The sequence below is a fragment of the Crocuta crocuta genome, unplaced genomic scaffold, assembly GCF_008692635.1.
Source record: "Crocuta crocuta isolate KB4526 unplaced genomic scaffold, BGI_CrCroc_1.0 scaffold99, whole genome shotgun sequence".
Lineage (NCBI taxonomy): Eukaryota > Metazoa > Chordata > Mammalia > Carnivora > Hyaenidae > Crocuta > Crocuta crocuta.
This window is the reverse complement of record NW_027551560.1, coordinates 1,564,394-1,582,161: the sequence shown is the minus strand read 5'-3', so window position 1 is coordinate 1,582,161 and position 17,768 is coordinate 1,564,394. Positions and strand designations below refer to the sequence as shown.

Below are 17,768 nucleotides of genomic sequence, written 5' to 3'. Positions count from 1 at the left end.
ATGCCCATCATTTGATGAATGAATAAACAAAATGAATAAACAATGGAATATTATTTGGCTGTAAAAAGAAGTGAAATATTGATACAGGCTACAACATAAATAAACCTTGAAAACATGCTCGGTAAAAGAAGCCAGTTACAGAGACCACATATTACATAATTGCATTTACGTGAAATGTCAAGAATAGGGAAATGTACAGAGATAGAAAGTAGATTAGTGTTTTCCTAAGGGTTGCGGTGATGTGGGGGATAGGGAGGTGATAGCTGAAGGGTACTGGTTTCTTTTAGAGAAGATGAAAATGTTCTAAAATTGTGGTGATGATTCATATATCTGTGAATATACTCAAAGCCATTGAACTGTACACCTTAAATGGGCAAATTGTATGGTATGTGAGTTATACCTCCTTAAAGCATTAAAAAATCCTTTACTGTTTTAGTGGGGATTTGACAGAATGTAACTGTAGATGTGTTTCTTTAGTCTGGCACCTTACCTTCAATCCTGAAATCTGCTAAAATGCTATATAATTATAGGTTAGACAAACTTTCAGAATGACATTTGAAAGGTATTAAAGATTCTGAAAAGGTAAGATTTTCTTCAAGGTTAAGAAACACAAATCTAAATCTCATTTTACATATGAAATAGATTATTGTTTAGCTGGGTGGATGGGTCCTTAGGTCAAACTTAGGTTTGAATCCTAACCTGGCAGTTTATTAGCCAAGTCACTGAGAGGAGAGGGCCATATTGAACCTTGAACCTCTCTTTGTTTCAGTATCTGAAATAGGATTAAAAGCTCTATCTCAGAGTTATTGAGGATTTAAAAAGCTGGCACAGTAGTAGCTACAATTTATTGACCCCCATCAGTGTGCCTGATGCTTGCATTTTACATACATTCTCATTCAGTCCTTAGAAAACCACGTGTTCTGCTGCTCAGTGCATTGTTGTTATTTCTAGTAGCTACCAAAGGGAGAAATGAGATGTCAGTAATAGAATGGTTAAATTACTGATTGGCCAAATTATGGATTTGGTGTTTTAACAAAGATTTTTTAGTTATTTGGAAATAGCATATCGTAAATAAAAGGACTAAAAATCATATATTTTCAAATGAAGGAGAGCTCAGATGGAAAAGCTCCAAAATATTTATTACTGCAGCATAATTTTGCATTATCTTTGTGAATTTAAAAAAAACAGTTGCTTACAATTAATGTTGTAAGCATTATGAAGTTATGGAAATTATGGAAAATTTGATTATGGAAAATTTCATTCCTACACAAAGGTAGAGTGTGATATGTGCTTCTCATTTTTAACAGTGATTGACATACAGCCCATCTTGTTTTATTCATATCTCTCTACACTTCCCCTTCCCTGCCTTCTGCAAGATTTTATAAAATCTCAGAAATTATCTCATGTGGGGGTGCCTGGGTGGCTCAGCCGGTTGAGTTGCCAACTTGGCTCAGGTCATGATCTCACGGCTTGTGTATTCGAGCCTCACGTCAGGCTCTGTGCTGTCATTGTAGAGTCTAATTCAGATTTTCTGTCTCTTTCTCTCTCTGCCCCTCCGCTGCCCATGCTCTCTCAAAATTAAATAAACATTTTAAAAAAGTTTTTAATGTGTCATTCCATTCATGACAACCAAAAATACCCCCTTATATTTCCAAAATATTCCCTTGGTGATAGTGCCATCATCTGTTGAGACTCACTTCTGTAGGGTATTGGGGTAGAGTGGTTTAAGATATATTTCTTTTCTGAATTGGGACTGATTCCCTGAGGTAGTTTGTTCATGTAGATTCCTTGTCCTACTCGTATGTACTGATTTGGACAATGGAGTAAAGCCTAAGCACATAGCTGATTTTTATAAAAATATGTGAAAATACTGATCTAACAGAATAGATAAGGNACGAACTGTGAGATCATGACCTGAGCTGAAGTCGGAGACTTAACTGACTGAGCCACCCAGGCGCCCCTGGAAAGCTTTCTTTTACTGCCTTTGTACTTCCTCTCTATACTTTGTGGTTTATTTGACTAATGCTGTGGAACTGTTTTCCTTGAGGGAAAGACTTTTGCTCTGTATCTTTGCATATGGATAATATTTGTGTGTGTGTGTGTATACTTGTTAATAAATGTTTAAAAAAAGGAAAGTAAGTATAGAAAGCCAGGCATATGACATTGGCTCTATATGTATTCAGCTGGAAAGGAGCAGGACTGGAGATGGACATCTGAGGCATAGATTATTATAAACTGGGTTAAAGCTATGCATGACTTGAACTACATTTAGCACCATTGAAACAGAGAGAACAAGGATATTGGGGAGAAATGATCTGTTAGGCCTTAGCAGAAAGTTGAATATTGGATATGTGTACTTAAAATAAAACCTTGGTGTTAGAGATGAGTGAAATGTTAGTACTCATTTCCCATTAGGATCAAGATACTGACAGAGAAAAGATGTATCTTTATATTGTTTGAATTGTTGGCCATATCTGTAGTAGGGACCTTTTTGAGGTACTAGTAGAAACTAGACTGGGTAGTGCTGTGCAAACACCTGTAATAATATTCATTTTGTTTTTATCTTAGTTCAAGGAAGAAATCTCTAAACGTTTCAAATCACATACTGACCAACTGGTGTTGATATTTGCTGGAAAAATTTTAAAAGATCAAGATACTTTGAGTCAGCATGGAATTCACGATGGACTTACTGTTCACCTTGTCATCAAAACACAAAACAGGTATGTTTTTAGAAGACATAGAGCTTTCAACTGTGAATAAAGATTTATATGCAGGTGTTTGGGCCAGCAACTCTTAAAGAGCAGTCAAAAATCAGAGTATACTTTTTGACTCCCCCAAAACTTTACTAATAGCTTATTGTTGACTGGAAGCCTTACATCAGCAGTTGATTAACATGTTTTGTATGTTATATGTATTACATATTGCTTTCATACTATAAGCTGGAGAAAAAAATGTTAAGAAAATACATTTATAATACTATATTGTCTTTATTGGAAAACATCCAACTATAATTGGACCTGTACAGTTCAGATCCGTGTTGTTCGAGTCAACTGTAATTCTTTTTAAAAATTAACCAGTCTTTAAATGTCTTTCTCTGCCATTACTATTCAAATCGATTAAAATTCATTTATTTGTTGCTGTTGGTTAGAAATTCCCCCCCCAAAAAAGAATGTGATTCAGTAATGCTGATGCTTACACATTTGCTATTTTAGAGACTTCCTCAATATTCAGTCATATCTAAATTATTTGAATTATAGAACAAATTATGTTTTTAGCTATGCTTTTTGTTTTAAGGGAGATTTTTGGACAAGTTCAGGGGTGTCTCATCTCCTTGGCAAACCACAAATGAGTAGCCATATTTCACTATCAATTTTTAAGAGATCTTTTTACTGTGTATCATTAAGAAAAAATACTGCCAATCTGTTAGATTTTCTTTTCACTTGAAATTTTTATATTTAGTGAAAGAGCTCTTTTAGACTTCTTTTTGGATATGGTATTTTATCGATATCGCTCTTCTGCATACATTCTGAGAAAATATACCTGAAATAAATTGGTTAAATTCTTCCTAAAACTACTTCACATGGAGTGATTCTTTTGAATCACGTTTTGATTTCATCCTAAGTATTCAGGTTATTTCACATGTGATGAGAGTTTGCACTGTAGAGAGTTTGTGGTCCTGCATTTCATAAAAGATGGCTGCAGTATTTTCTTCAGGAGTTTCTTCCAAGCTACTGATGCCCATTCTGCAAATTTTTATGCTGGTTTTCCCCCCAACAACAAATATTTGCTTCACTGATACAAAATTCTCTCCTCCTTTTCCTGTTTCTATGCTTTTCTGTGTACAGAGTAACTTCATTACTACCATTTAGTGGTGAAATCTTTCTGAAGAAACTTTATGTGCTGTTAAATACAGCATGTCTAGTATAATTGTTCGTTTGAAGTCATGTAGAAATCTGTAGACTACATATGTGCAGGCATGGCAATTGATGACTGGTTGTCAGCAGTTACAAGATAAATCTTGATTTCAGAAGTGTTATAATGAAAAAACTATACATCTTAGAATCCATGAAAGAAGAAGTGAGTGAGATTCGGAACTCTTAACTGGTATCACTTGGAAACGGTTTCCAATAAAGTATCTTTATTTTTTAACCTAAAGATAATATTAATATTACTGATACTGATTTTTCAGCCTGTTGTTGGTGAGGTCTTTTTATTTCTTTTAACAATTTCAAGAGACTCAATAGAACTGCTTCCCACCCCCTCGTCCTCAAGAACTTAGAAGGAGGTAGATAAAAAGTTATTTGTGGGGCGCCTTGGTGGCTCAGTAGGTTAAGCATCTGGCTCTTGGCTTCAGCTTGGGTCAGGACCTCGAGGTTCATCAGACTGATGGGACAGAGCCTGCTTGGGATAGTCTCTCTCTGTCCCTGCCCTTCTCATGCTGTCTGTCCGTCTGTCTCTCAAAATAAATAAATAAACTTTTAAAAGTCACTTACGTAGTCAAGCTTTGTGGTGTTACTGGTCGTTGATTTCTCTTCTGTGAGGTGACTATCTCCTTATCTTAACATTATCATGATTGAAAGTAGTGAAATATTTATGTACATATACTGGAGGAGGAGGGGCAGTTGAAGGGTAGTTTAAATTGTATAAGGTTTTACTGTTTCTTTATAGTTCTTAATGCTGTTATCTCAGGGTATCTACTTTGTAATTTGAATTGGTCTGAAAACTTACACTTTATTTCCGAGAATTCTGGATTTCAGAGGTTTTTAAAAAAATAATTAGCTCCACTGTTTACACCATGATTTGATTACTTTTCCTAGGCCTCAAGATCATTCAGCTCAACAAACAAATACCAGTGGAAGCAATGTTACCACGTCATCAGCTCCTACTACTAATTCCACATCTGGTTCCACCACTAGCAACCCTTTTGGTTTAGGTAAGTATCTTTAGTTCTTGTATAGCAATAGGGAAAAAACTCTTTTTCACCAAGGATAGCTTTGGATAAAATAGAATTAAACATTAAATCATTTCCACAACAGTGACAGTAACTTCTATCACTTACTTCTTTAATTGTAGGTATTAAAAAGGTAGGTAGAAATACCGATGTGCTGGGTTAGCTTACGTTTGCATTCAATAAATGGTAAATAAGTGGCTTTTTTTTTTTTAATAATGAAAGTGATGTAGTGTATGTGTATCTTATCTGCCACATAGTTGAATCTGAGGAAGATTAGCTAATTGTTGATCACAATCTAACTCCCTGAATATAATTTTCTTATTTGTAAGATGAAGGACTCAGACCACAACTGTGTCTTAAACACACAGAGGAGGGCTGGGGCCTGGGTGTAAGTGGATTGGTTAAGGAGTTCCTGCATCAGCCAAAACCTTTTTTCTTTCTCTCTTTCTCTTTCTCTTTCTCTTTCTCTTTCTCTTTTTCTTTCTCTCTCTCTCTCTCTCTCTCTTTCTCTCTCTCTTTCTCTCTCTCTTTCTCTCTTTCTCTCTTTTTCTTTTCTTCCTTTTCCTTCCTTTTATTCTTTTTAATGTTTGTTTATTGATTTTAATTTTATTTTATTTTTGCGAGAGAACTAGCAGGAGAAGGGCAGAGAGGGGAGACAGAGGATACAATGCAGGCTCTGCACAGAAAGCAGAGAGAGCCCAATGCAGGGCTTGAACCCGTGAACTCTGAGATCATGACCTGAGCTGAAGGCAGATGCTTAACCAACTGAGCCACCCAGGCACCGTTAATTAGTTAGTTAGTTAGTTAGTTAGTTAATTAATTAGTTTATTTATTTATCTATTTATGTATGTATGTATGTATGTATTTATTGAGTGTGCGCAGGTAGTGAGAGGGACAGAGAGAGAGGGAGAAAGAGATTCCTAAGCGGAATGAAATTCAACATGAAATTCAGTCTCCTGAACCATGAGAGCATGATGTGAGCCACATCAGTAGTCAGTTGCTTAACCAGCTGAGCCACCCAGGTGCCCCCAAAACCATTTTCTTGCATTAGTTTTATACTGAGGTTCTGTGGAAGGTTTTGTTGGGGAAAAGCAAGTATTATGAAACCAGCAGATGTTGAACTAGACGTTGAACTAGATAGATAAATGGCTCGCTGCTTCTTTCAGTTGTTAAGTTGTATGATAAATACAATAGTACTTTGAAATGACATTTTAAAAAATACGTACAGTTTTTACCTATCAAGGATTATACCTTTCCTTCCTTCCAGAGAAAGTTTTTTAATAATTTAATTCTTTGCCAACTATGTGGGAAACATTTTAGGGCATGGCAGGGATTCACATTTGCCTTTCTTCTTTTTTCTTTTTAATTTAAACTTTTACATTTTTGCTGCTCTTGTTTTCTTTTTTTTTATTAAAAAAATGTTTTTAATGTTTTATTTATTTCTGAGGGAAGGAGAGAGAGAGAGAGCGTGAGCAGGGCAGGATCAGAGAGAGAGGGAGAAACAGAATCTGAAACAGGCTCCAGGCTCTGAGCTGGCAGCACAGGGCCCGACATGGGGCTCAAACCCACGAACCATGAGACCATGACCTGCGCCAAAGTCGGACACTTAACTAACTAAGCCACCCAGGCGCCCCTACTGCTCTTGTTTTCTAAAAATGATTATAGATTGAATGTGTTTCTTTTGGTATGTTTTAGATGACAAAATTATTGACATGAACAATTTGGAGAGATTAGGATGAGATGATTTCATGTTCAGAGTCATGAACAGTATTGTTGGGGTAAATCTCTCCCCTCTTTCCTCATTTTAAAGGTATTTTAAAGAAATTGAAGCCCAGACCAACTTTTAGTTAATTTAAGGCCATAAATCTCCCTGTTTCCTTCATTTCCAGTCTCATTCCTTCCCCTCTTCTCTCAGTTGCTTTTCTTCATCAGTTATTCCAGTTAGCCTATATCATACATTAGCTTTTCATCTTGGTGCCTGTTCTCTTGAAGGTCTGTCCTTGATGTAAATGCTGCAGGATGCCACCACCACCCTTTCCTTCACTTCCCTTCTTAGCTGTCTTTGGAAGAGGCATTTTCTGTTTTCTGTCTGTATTTTCCTTTCACTAAGTTTGGTGTGTTCTATTTTTCCCCCATCAATTCACTGAAAATTCCTTGCATAAGGTCATCACTGACTACTTAGCTTACAAAATTTAGTGACATAATTTTGTTTTAATTCAGTCTTTTAAAGCTAGCTAGTCTCTCCTTGAAGTTTCCTTTAACTCTTATTACTGTTTTTCCCTGGCTAATTTTCTGACAGTTTTTTTTTTTTCTGTCTCATTTCGGGGTCTCTTTTTTTTTTCCTGGTTGGTACTATTCCACAGAGTTCCATCTTGTCATCTCTTCCTCTACTTATTTTACCCGAGTGACATCATCCTCCTGTATCTTGGTGACTCTTAAGACCTTCAGCACTTCTGAATTCCACGTCTTGTATTCAGCCCGTCTCTTTGATACTACCTGATGTTCTCTAAGTACATTAGCCTGTTTGTGTCTTCTCGGGAAACGAAAGAAAACAAATGCAGAAACTCTTCTTTTGCCTCTCAAACTACTACCTTTCCCCCCACTAAATCTCTTTCCATACCTCTTCTCTATCCCACCCCATGCACTTATTCCCTGTTTTGACTTTCTTGAATGAGTGCATTGGTAGGTTATATAATTTTACAAAGTTAGCATTTTATGATAAGCACCCAGTCATCTTCTTGGATCTGTTAGGTTTCTCCATGTCTTAATTCTTCTAAAGAGACATCTGTTTCCATTGTATGTCCTGGCTTTTTCTCTCCTTGATTGGCAGCAGCTCTGTTCTAACCAGGGTTTATAGGTGAATTTTACTTGTTAAACTTAAACCACTTTTCTGGAAAGAGATCATTTAGAAGTATAATCCAGTATATATTTTTCATCCTTTCTTTGAGTGGGCATATTCTATGCTGTTTCTCTGACACCAGCCAATTCTCCCAATACCATCTGGGTGTCTGCTAGTTCAGTTCTGACAGTAATTACCTGGAGTTAGCGTCAGATCCCATAGGTTTAAAGGACTAGTCCAGGACTGCCTCTGCTTCAGATACCAGTCTAGGTCTGTACCACCTGTTGGTCTGACCTGCAGGCTATAAACTGGGGATTCTCACACAATTCCCCTCCAGGTTTGATAATGCTAGAATGGCTCCCAAAACTCAAGAAGACACCACTTATGTTAACTAGTTTATTATTATAAAGGATACAATTCAGAAATAAACAAATGGAAGAGAAGCATAGGACAAACTATGGGGGTGTGGGATAGTGGGGGAGGTCTGGTCATATCACCCTAGAGAAGTGTTCACGGAAGTTCTCTGAATCTCACTACTCAAGAGTTTTTACAGAGCTCAGCCTTTAATCTAGCCCTTTTTCCTCTCCTTCCTGGAGGTTGGTGTGTGGGTCTGGAAGTATCAACTCTTCTGTCACTGGGTCTCTCTGGTGACCGCCCATTCTAAGCCTGTCTAGGTGCCCCACCCTAAATCGCATAAATCATGTGTGATCTAAAGGGGCTTAAAATATATTAACAAGACTCTCCCTTTAATTCTGGAAATTCTAAGGCCTTTAAGATCTCTGTGCCAGGAATCTGGGACAAAGACCAAAAACATACGATATACCACACAGAGGAATTCATATTTTAGTCTTATCATTTCAACTTAAATATCAAAGTGAATGAATTTCTGGCTAATTTTAATTACAGACATCAAACATGTATTTATGAAAGTAATAGGAATTCTCTTTTTCTTAAAATGGTTTTATGTTACAGACTATTGAGTCAGTAGTTTTGCATTTTCATATTTTAGCACCATTAGGTTAATGATAAAATTTCTGAGTTTTACTTATATGTCTTTTTCCTTTTATCTTAGGTGGCCTTGGAGGGCTTGCAGGTCTGAGTAGCTTGGGTCTGAATACTACCAACTTCTCTGAACTACAGAGCCAGATGCAGCGGCAACTTATGTCCAATCCTGAAATGATGGTCCAGATCATGGAGAATCCCTTTGTCCAGAGCATGCTGTCAAATCCTGACCTGATGAGGCAGTTAATTATGGCCAATCCGCAAATGCAGCAGTTGATACAGAGAAATCCAGAAATTAGTCATATGCTGAATAATCCAGATATTATGAGACAAGTATGTAGAAACTTATTTTAGTTCATTTAACTAAAGAATTATGTACTGCATTCTTATTTAATTTTCTATGCTTAAGGAGCTTGCCTTTTATAGGTGTCTAAGGTGCAAAAAAGAAATCCTAATATTTGTTCGGGAAAACTCAACAATGCACTAATTTGGACTATTTGAATTTTGCATTTTCTGCTATATTTTAAAGACCACTATAAATAGTTATTGTGCAGATTTAAGAAAGAAAAAATCCAATTAAGGAGATTCACTTAATAATAGAGTGCTTCTTTCTTGATGTTATTTGAATGTTACATTGAGGTGAAATCCAACAGGAATTATTTAAAATAATTTTCTGATTTAAATATTGAAAACTACTAATTCATGGAGTTAAAAAACTTGTAAATTCAGCTGTGGTAGCTAACAGGTAAATTAATTCATGTGTATTTCGGTGCCTTTTTATATGGATATCTTTTTCTTAGACATTGGAACTCGCCAGGAATCCAGCAATGATGCAGGAAATGATGAGAAACCAGGACCGAGCCTTGAGCAACCTAGAAAGCATCCCAGGAGGATACAATGCTTTACGGCGCATGTACACGGATATACAGGAACCGATGCTGAGTGCCGCACAAGAACAGGTGACAGCACTGGCCTCGGAGGCTTGGGCGGAAGTGGGGGGTCTCCTGTTTTAACATAAGTGTGTGTGTGATTGAAAGGTACTTTTATATGGGGAATATGATTTTCATTAAAAAGGAGTTCCATATCTGTTATTTAAAACAAAACCTTATTCTTTATGGTTTTTGTGTTTTTTATTTACAGTTTGGTGGTAATCCATTTGCTTCCCTGGTGAGCAATACATCCTCAGGTGAAGGTAGTCAACCTTCTCGTACAGAAAATAGAGATCCATTACCCAATCCATGGGCTCCACAGGCTTCCCAGAGTTCATCAGCTTCCAGTGGCACCAGCAGTGCTGTGGGGGGCACTGGGGGCAGTGCTGCGGGGGGCAGTGCTGGGCAGAGTTCAGCTGCACCAAATTTGGGGCCCGGAGTAGGAGGTAGGCTCAACAACTCACACTTTTTTTCTTTGTTGTCCTCACTTATGTGAATAATGAAAACATTTCTTACACTGTTTTTCTTTGTGCGTGCATGCGTGCGTGTATGTGTGTGTGTGTGTGACAAGTAGCTTTTATGAATTATCTTTTCGTGTTGCAAGCTTTTAAAAGGAAGCCTTAAATAGGTATATAATCACTTGTGTGTGTTATAGTGGAAAGGATTACTGAAGATTTCCAGGGGCAGTTTTGTGTTTTTATATTCTCATAAGATGGTTTTGGGAGAAGTGGGTGGTCCTCTGATTTCCGACACTTACTCTAGAAGGTGAGGAAATCTCAGAGCATGAATCAGCACATTTTCCCTGTAAAGGGCCAGGTAATTCTTTAGGCCTTGTGGGCCAAGAAAAAAGTTGAGGATATTATGAGACAAAACACTTTACGATAATAAAAATATAATAATAATTCAGTGTAATACTTTTTCATATGTATTTACTAATAATACGAATGGGATTCTTAGGGATGACATTTTGCTTAGTTGATGTTCAATGTTTCTTGTTGTCAAAATCAAATTGTGTATTCATCTATTAATAATGTGATATGTAATGAGACTTTACTTAAATATGTACTAATTCTGGAAGTATATGGTTTTAATATCTAGTCATCAGTTGGAAGCATTTTAGGATTCTCTTAGATTCGTCTTTCCTTTCAACATATCACTGCAGATTAACTTCTAATTGAAGGTTGGGTGGTAGGACCTTAATCACACAGTTAAATGAATTTTGAAATGTGGAAGTTTTTCTTGCACTTGTACTGAGGTCCAAAAAATGCTGTGGGAACAGTAGAGTGAACTAAAAACCTATCTACTGCAAATTTGTGGGAATGGAAATCTTGTTTTAGCTTCTAACAGCAAGAGAAGGTATAAAGCATTGCTTGTCATTTCATCAATTTCTATTATTGTCAGAATGACCTTACCACAGTAGAAGTTTCACACGGTTGCATGCTGTTTGCCTTGTGATTTGGGGTTGGATTCATTGGGTAACATTACCAAGTCTCTAGCAAAAGGTAATTTCCCAAGTCATTCAGTGTTTGGTAATAGTGGTTAAGTGGTTTAGAGGAATTTCAGTCTTAGCCTTGAGCTAAAAAAAAAATTTTTCAGTAGAACTTTACCTCTTAAAAAACAAAAACTTAACCTCTGCCAAGCCATCAAACTGCTGCTCTGTGGTTGGGCAAATCAGGGTATTTCTGATAAAAATTCATGGAATTGACTATGGTACAGTTCACAGGAGTGAAATGGTGTTCACCATTTATACTCCTTCTACTTGAATAACATGATAGTTTAAAATACTTTCCAGAGTACCTGCTGATGAGTAAGACCACGAATAACCATAGTTTCTAAATAACTTACATTTTTATAAGCTTTTTGTATATGTCTAATCCTTTCAGTCCTCCATATGTTTTTGTCATCAGATGTACACATCTTAGTTGATTCTACTTCAGGTTGTATTGAATTAGTATTTTCTTGACTTTGTTATTGTTTTTTAAATGTTTATTTTTTTTGAGGGAGAGTGTTTGGATAGGGTAGGGTGCAGAGGGGGAGAGAGAGAGGGTGCCAGGGGAAGAATTCCAAGCAGGGTTCACACCCAGCGCAGAACCAGACTTGGACAATCCCCACCACCCCGGATCATTGACCTGAGCCAAAATCAAGTGTTGGACACTCAACTGATTAAGCCACACAGGCACCCCTAATTTGTATTGATTTTTAGTTGAATATTGGTGCTGAGCCCAGTGTCCTTAACTCATGAGAAACTGTCTTCTTGAAAGACTAATAGATTTAAGCAAATTTATTTTTTCTGGATACGTTTATTTGGCTGATGTGATCAAAATTTCATTAAGCATGCAAATTAATCACCACTAATACACTTCTTTTGTTTGGCTAACAAATAAGCCACTTGGAAACCTAACTTTGGTTGTAGCCTTATTTTCATTTTTAACTTTGTATAAAGAAATCTAGCTATGATGAGAGGGCTGCATTTAAAATTATTCATTTCTTTTTAAATTTTTTAAAATGTTTATTTATTTATTTGAGAGACAAAGTGAAGATGGGGAAGGGGCAGAGAAAGAGGGAGACACAGAATCCGAAGCAGGCTTCAGGCTCTGAGCTGTCCGCAGAGAGCCCGGTGTGGGGCTTGAACTCACAGACCGTGAGATCATGCCCTGAGCCGAAGTCAGATGCTCAACCAACTGAGCCACCCAGGCGCCCCAAATTTTGGATTTCTCTGATTGTTTCTTGCCTCCAACTTGGAAATACCGTGATTAGTACTTAGTTTATCAATGTTAGAGTATATTGTATTTTAGTGTCATTGCATAAAAATAGTGTTTTGCCATCTCATTTGATCAAATACTTCATGCTCCATTGTGCGTTAAAAGCACAACATTTGTAGTCTTAACTCTCCCTTTTTCTTCTTGTTTTTATGTGATTGGTATGCACTGCTAGTTAGAAATAGAAATAGAATAACAACATGGTACAGCAATAGATGTGTGAGGCGGAACTGAGTCACAGTGGTCCGTGGTGCACTGAGCAGCAGTCTGGAGCGGCAGGGGTGCACACACAGCCTGTCAGAACTACTCAACTCAGCGTCTGTAGTGCACAAGCAGCCATAGACTGTAAATAAGTGAGCATGATTGTGTTCCAAGAAAACATGGATGGATGCTGAAGTTTGAATTGCATATAGTTTTCACATTTCACAAAATAGTTTTGTTTCTTTTACCATTTAAAAATGTAAAAACCTGGGGCACCTGTGTAGCTCGGTTGAGCGTCCAGCTTCAGCTCAGGTCATAATCGCTCAGTTGAGGAGTTTGAGCACCGCATCGGGCCCACTACTGTCAGTGCAGAGTCTGCTTTGGATCCTCTGTCCTCCTCTATCTGCCCCACCTCTTGCTCAGGCTCTCTCTCTCAAAAATAAAGCTTTTTTTTTTTTTTTTAATTAAAAAAATGTAAAAACCATCTTTAGCTTGTGGATTGTACAGAAGTAGATCATGGGCCATATTTGCTCTGTAGGCTTCGTTTGTCGACACTTGCATTAGAATACTCTTAGATTCCAGGATATGGAAAATAACCTACCTAACTGAAACAACATGAGAAAATAGGAAAAAAAAGAATTATTACCAACCCCTGCCCCAGCAGAATTATAATAAACTAGAATGGTAAACAGGAAGTGTCAAATGTTTGAAGCCTAATAAAATTACACTGGATGGAATGAGAGCAGAAGGGAAAATGAAAAAGCTAATGAGTTAAGTTTACATATAATAAGTTTGAGAGTACAGTAAAACCTTGGTTTGTGAGCGTAATTCATTCCGGAAACATGTTTGTGACCAAAAGCACTTGTACATCAAATCGAATTCCCCCATAAGAAATAATGGAAGCTCAGATGATCCATTCCATAACACAAAAATATTCATATAAAAATGATTACAATGCTGTAATATAATAAAGAAAATACAAAACACAGAGAAAAACAAGTTAATCTATACTTCTGTCTGAAAACCTTGGTGGCTGGTGTGAGGGAGACAAGAGAGAGAAGGGTTGTTTTGTAGGAAGACTTTCACTATCACTAACAGAATCACTGCTGTCTATTGGCTCAGTGGAATCTTTTCCTTTTCATGCAACTTTAACAAGGAACCTATCAAATGATACTTGTTTTTGCCTCCTGAGGATTTTGTCGAAATGTGACATTGCATTGTTAAACAGATTTCATTGCTCTCACTGCTACAGACTTATTTGGGTGGTGCCTTTTGTTTTAATGTTTGTTTATTTTTGAGTGAGAGACAGAGCCTAAGTAGAGGAGGGGCAGAGAGAGAGGGAGACACAGAATCCGAAGCAGGCTCCAGGGTCTGAGCTGTCAGCACAGAGCCCAACAGGGCTTGAACCTACGAATGGAGAGGTCACGACGTGAGCTGAAGTTGGATGCTTAACTGACTGAACCACTCTGGGTGGTGCATTTCTACAAAATTTTGCACTGTTCCCACATTTTATATATCTCCCTAGTCTCATTTGAAGTCAGAGATTCTTCTGCCTTTTTTTCCTCTGCAGACAAGATGCAGACGTAGACGACTTATAAAATCCTCCAATTTCAGCGACTTGCCTACCTCATTTGTACTTCTCAGTGATTTCCTTCTTCCACTGTAATCATCTCCTCTTTATTACCACCTTTCTTTTCAACTTTTTTCTGCATGGGGGTCATTGTATACGCTTGCATGAATGTTGACATCAGTACAGTATTAATAAGCTCTTGTCATACACTGTATTTAGTGTAACTGGCAATAGGGCAGCAGAGGAAAAGTGTCTCTATCTGCAGGCAGCCTGACCTAGAATGAAGCAAAGCATTCCTAAGCTTATTCTTATATGGTAAAAGCAAAGGACTACTGTCTGTAGGTGCTTTGAAGTGACAAAAATACACCAGTGCCAGTTGTGGCCACCTTCCAGTGTTCTGAAAAATCACTGATTTCTGCCAAACACTGTGGTCTGAGACTAAGCATTCAAGCATGGGAGACGGTCACCCACAATCCAGCGAAAGAGAGAACCATTGGCTCAGTTGTGATCGTGTGACATTTGGTGTCATGTGCTACTTGTATTGCAAGACCTCACTTGTTAAAATTTATTAGAAATGTTCACTCCTCTCGCAGAATACTCTCAGAGCAAGCCACTCACAATCCAAGGTTTTACTGTATTTGAGTATTACCTAGTCAGCAAGTGAAAATCTGGATATATGTTTAACAAAGTAGTTTTCAAAGAAAGTTCGAAGAAACTTTCAAAGAAAGTTTGGAAACATTGGCCCAGACTTATTCACTCTATGGGATTTTTCAGTAGCAATTTTGACCATATCTAATTTTTGCCTCTTAAATTGATTTTAGAATCTAGCCTTTCCATTAGATGTGATTTTATTGTAAATACAACCAGAATGTTTAAAATCAAAAGGCACGTGGGTGGCTCAGTCAGTTAAGCTTCTGACTCTTGATTTCACTTATGTCATGATCTCATGGTTGTGAGATTAAGTCCCATGTTGGGTTCCTTGCTGAGCATGAAGCCTACTTGGGATTCTCTCTGTCCCTTTCTTTCTGCCCCTGCCCCACTCACGCACACTCTTTCTCTCTCTCATAATTAAAAAAAAAAAAAATATCATAAGCCCTCCTTTGCTAGTATATGTTGAGCATGTGGTTTTGGTAATCTTAGTTTTAAAATTCTTTTTTAGTTAAGTTGATTAGTAATATGTATGCTCATTTGCAGTTCCTAAAATTATGCACAGTATATATTTTAAAACTTTCACTTTAGTTTACTTGGCTTTTCTTTGATACAATGTCTTCTTTCTTTAACAAACTTCCAGCTAGTATGTTCAATACACCAGGAATGCAGAGCTTGCTGCAACAAATAACTGAAAACCCACAGCTTATGCAGAACATGTTGTCTGCCCCCTACATGAGAAGCATGATGCAGTCCCTAAGCCAGAACCCTGACCTTGCTGCACAGGTGAGTTTGTAATTGTATTCAAGAGGTTTGTGCAGTGTGAATTGAAGTTGCCTAATCAAATAATTGTGATTTTTATACATTTGTGTTATGTGGTGTTACCTATAGAAAAGTAGGTAAACTGAATCTCCCAATATTTTGGACAGTTTGTTTCTTTGCTGTCAATTAATTTTTCATATATAATTAAACAGCTTCATCGCTGCTATTCATTGGTTAGAAAGAAGTGTAGGTTTACTTTGTATCTACCTAAATTGATTTAGGAGATGAATACAAAAGTTTTGGATTGTTCACCCTTTGGAAAATGTATTCTTTAGTAAAATGTAGGTCTTGAAAGTGATTAAGAAGTGTTAATACATTTCTTGGAATAGTTTTATTTATTCGATCACATAGATTTTGAGTAACAGGTTCAAAATAGCTGTTATAAAATAGCCCGAAATTGTTTATTTTACAGGAAGAGATTTGCAGGAACAATGTTCTTATTCTTTCCATTATAGATTTCCGCCCCCAAAGTTAGTATAATGGTCTCTTACTAATTTATTAATTTTCTAACTCCTTTTGAAGAGACCATAATTAAGGGAATTAATGGCTCTCCACCTTGGCTTTGGGAGATTTAAAAAACAACAACAACAACAAAAAAACCACACTGCATCCTGAGAGATTTTTATGTAATTACATTGCTTTTCCCCTGTCCTCAAAGTTTCTGGGCGATTCTGATGTGCCTTTAGGTTAAAAACCATTGGAATTGGAAAACCTTGGAGAATTGTTAAATAACCTCGATCATCTAAAGTTCATATATACTGTGTAGAGTGTTAACGGATTTCAGAGATGTTTCGTTAACCGTGTATTCCCATTTGCAAAATTCTAAAAGCTTTTAAAGTTAATCACTTTCTTCATTATGTCAAATGAAATGGTTTTTTATTTTCTAAAATCTAGAACCATATGGATTTCAAGTATATGGCAGATAGCTTTGGGTTACAGTCCTCAGCAATAACTTCTGCCCTCTTAATATTTGTGGAATTGGAAATAAAGAACAAGCTTTTAGGTGAATTTTGTAAAAATATTCTGAGTTATTAGTATTAAATGGTGTAACTTACTGTGATCATAGCACTTTTGTTTAAAATAAGTGTGGAATACTTCTTGATGATTATGGTGGTGGTGGTTTCTTGTCATATATGTCCCAAGTCTCTAGGATTTTAAACAGACAGAGTTTTGGACACAATTATATTTCTCAATCATTGCTTTTCTTTTACTGCTTGGTTAACTTTTCTTGGGGTTGTCTGTATTCAGTATCTTCAGACACAGAGGCTTTGGGAAAGTGAGTAATTAAACATATTTAAATTAAAAAAATAAAAATGTTTAAATAAAATAAGTGTGGAAAATGTATATGTTGAGTGATCGTATTTGTATGTTTTTAAATGTCTATTTGACTAATTAGCATTGAATGTGCATCTCATTAATTAAAAAATTTTGACTTTAATAAGCACATTCTCAGGCATTTAATTGACCTAACAACATTATAGAGTCACTTGAGCACTTTTATATATTGTTTTTTCAACTCTAAAACAAAATGTTAACAAAGAAGGCTAGATATGGATGTCTTTTATTTTGTAGACAGTTTAGAAACATTTACAACATACTCTGGTTATCAGCAAATTTTAAGTTTGTAGTTTGTTCTGAATTTGATGTTTAGATATTCAAAAAAGTCTGAGTATAAAAACTAATATAGTCAGGTAAGTTAGGAGAAATAATCCTAATCAAACAAGAGATGATTTCTGAGAAAGAATGATTCCATATAAAATGACAAGCTTTCTTAAATGACCTGAATCCGGAAAGATAAATGTGATAACTTGATTAATCTGTTCATAATAAAAAGTATTTTATTGGAGCCAATAAAGAAGCAGGTTTGTTGATCTCAAGTAGGTATTATTTTATTTACTGTGAATTTATTGGTCACTTTGAAATGAATACTGTATATCCATAAAACACTGACTTTTTCCTGCTTTAGTTATTTTGTTGAAGTTAACTAATCCACTTTGTAATAATAGGCAAAGGAGGGAAAGTGGAATTCTTTCTACTTCCAGTATGT

At 36.5% G+C, this 17,768-nt stretch overlaps 1 protein-coding gene across 1 annotated transcript in view; it reads left to right on the top strand.

The window, feature by feature from the left end:
* The window catches only part of UBQLN1 (ubiquilin 1), a 50,294-nt gene that overhangs the window by 26,374 nt on the left and 6,152 nt on the right, over nucleotides 1-17,768 (top strand). The window contains exons 4-9 of the mRNA XM_077749549.1: nucleotides 2,569-2,720; nucleotides 4,818-4,933; nucleotides 8,863-9,125; nucleotides 9,593-9,751; nucleotides 9,933-10,167; nucleotides 15,543-15,685. Of these exons, the coding sequence (XP_077605675.1) occupies nucleotides 2,569-2,720; nucleotides 4,818-4,933; nucleotides 8,863-9,125; nucleotides 9,593-9,751; nucleotides 9,933-10,167; nucleotides 15,543-15,685 (1,068 nt within the window). The remainder of the gene's footprint in view (nucleotides 1-2,568; nucleotides 2,721-4,817; nucleotides 4,934-8,862; nucleotides 9,126-9,592; nucleotides 9,752-9,932; nucleotides 10,168-15,542; nucleotides 15,686-17,768) is intronic.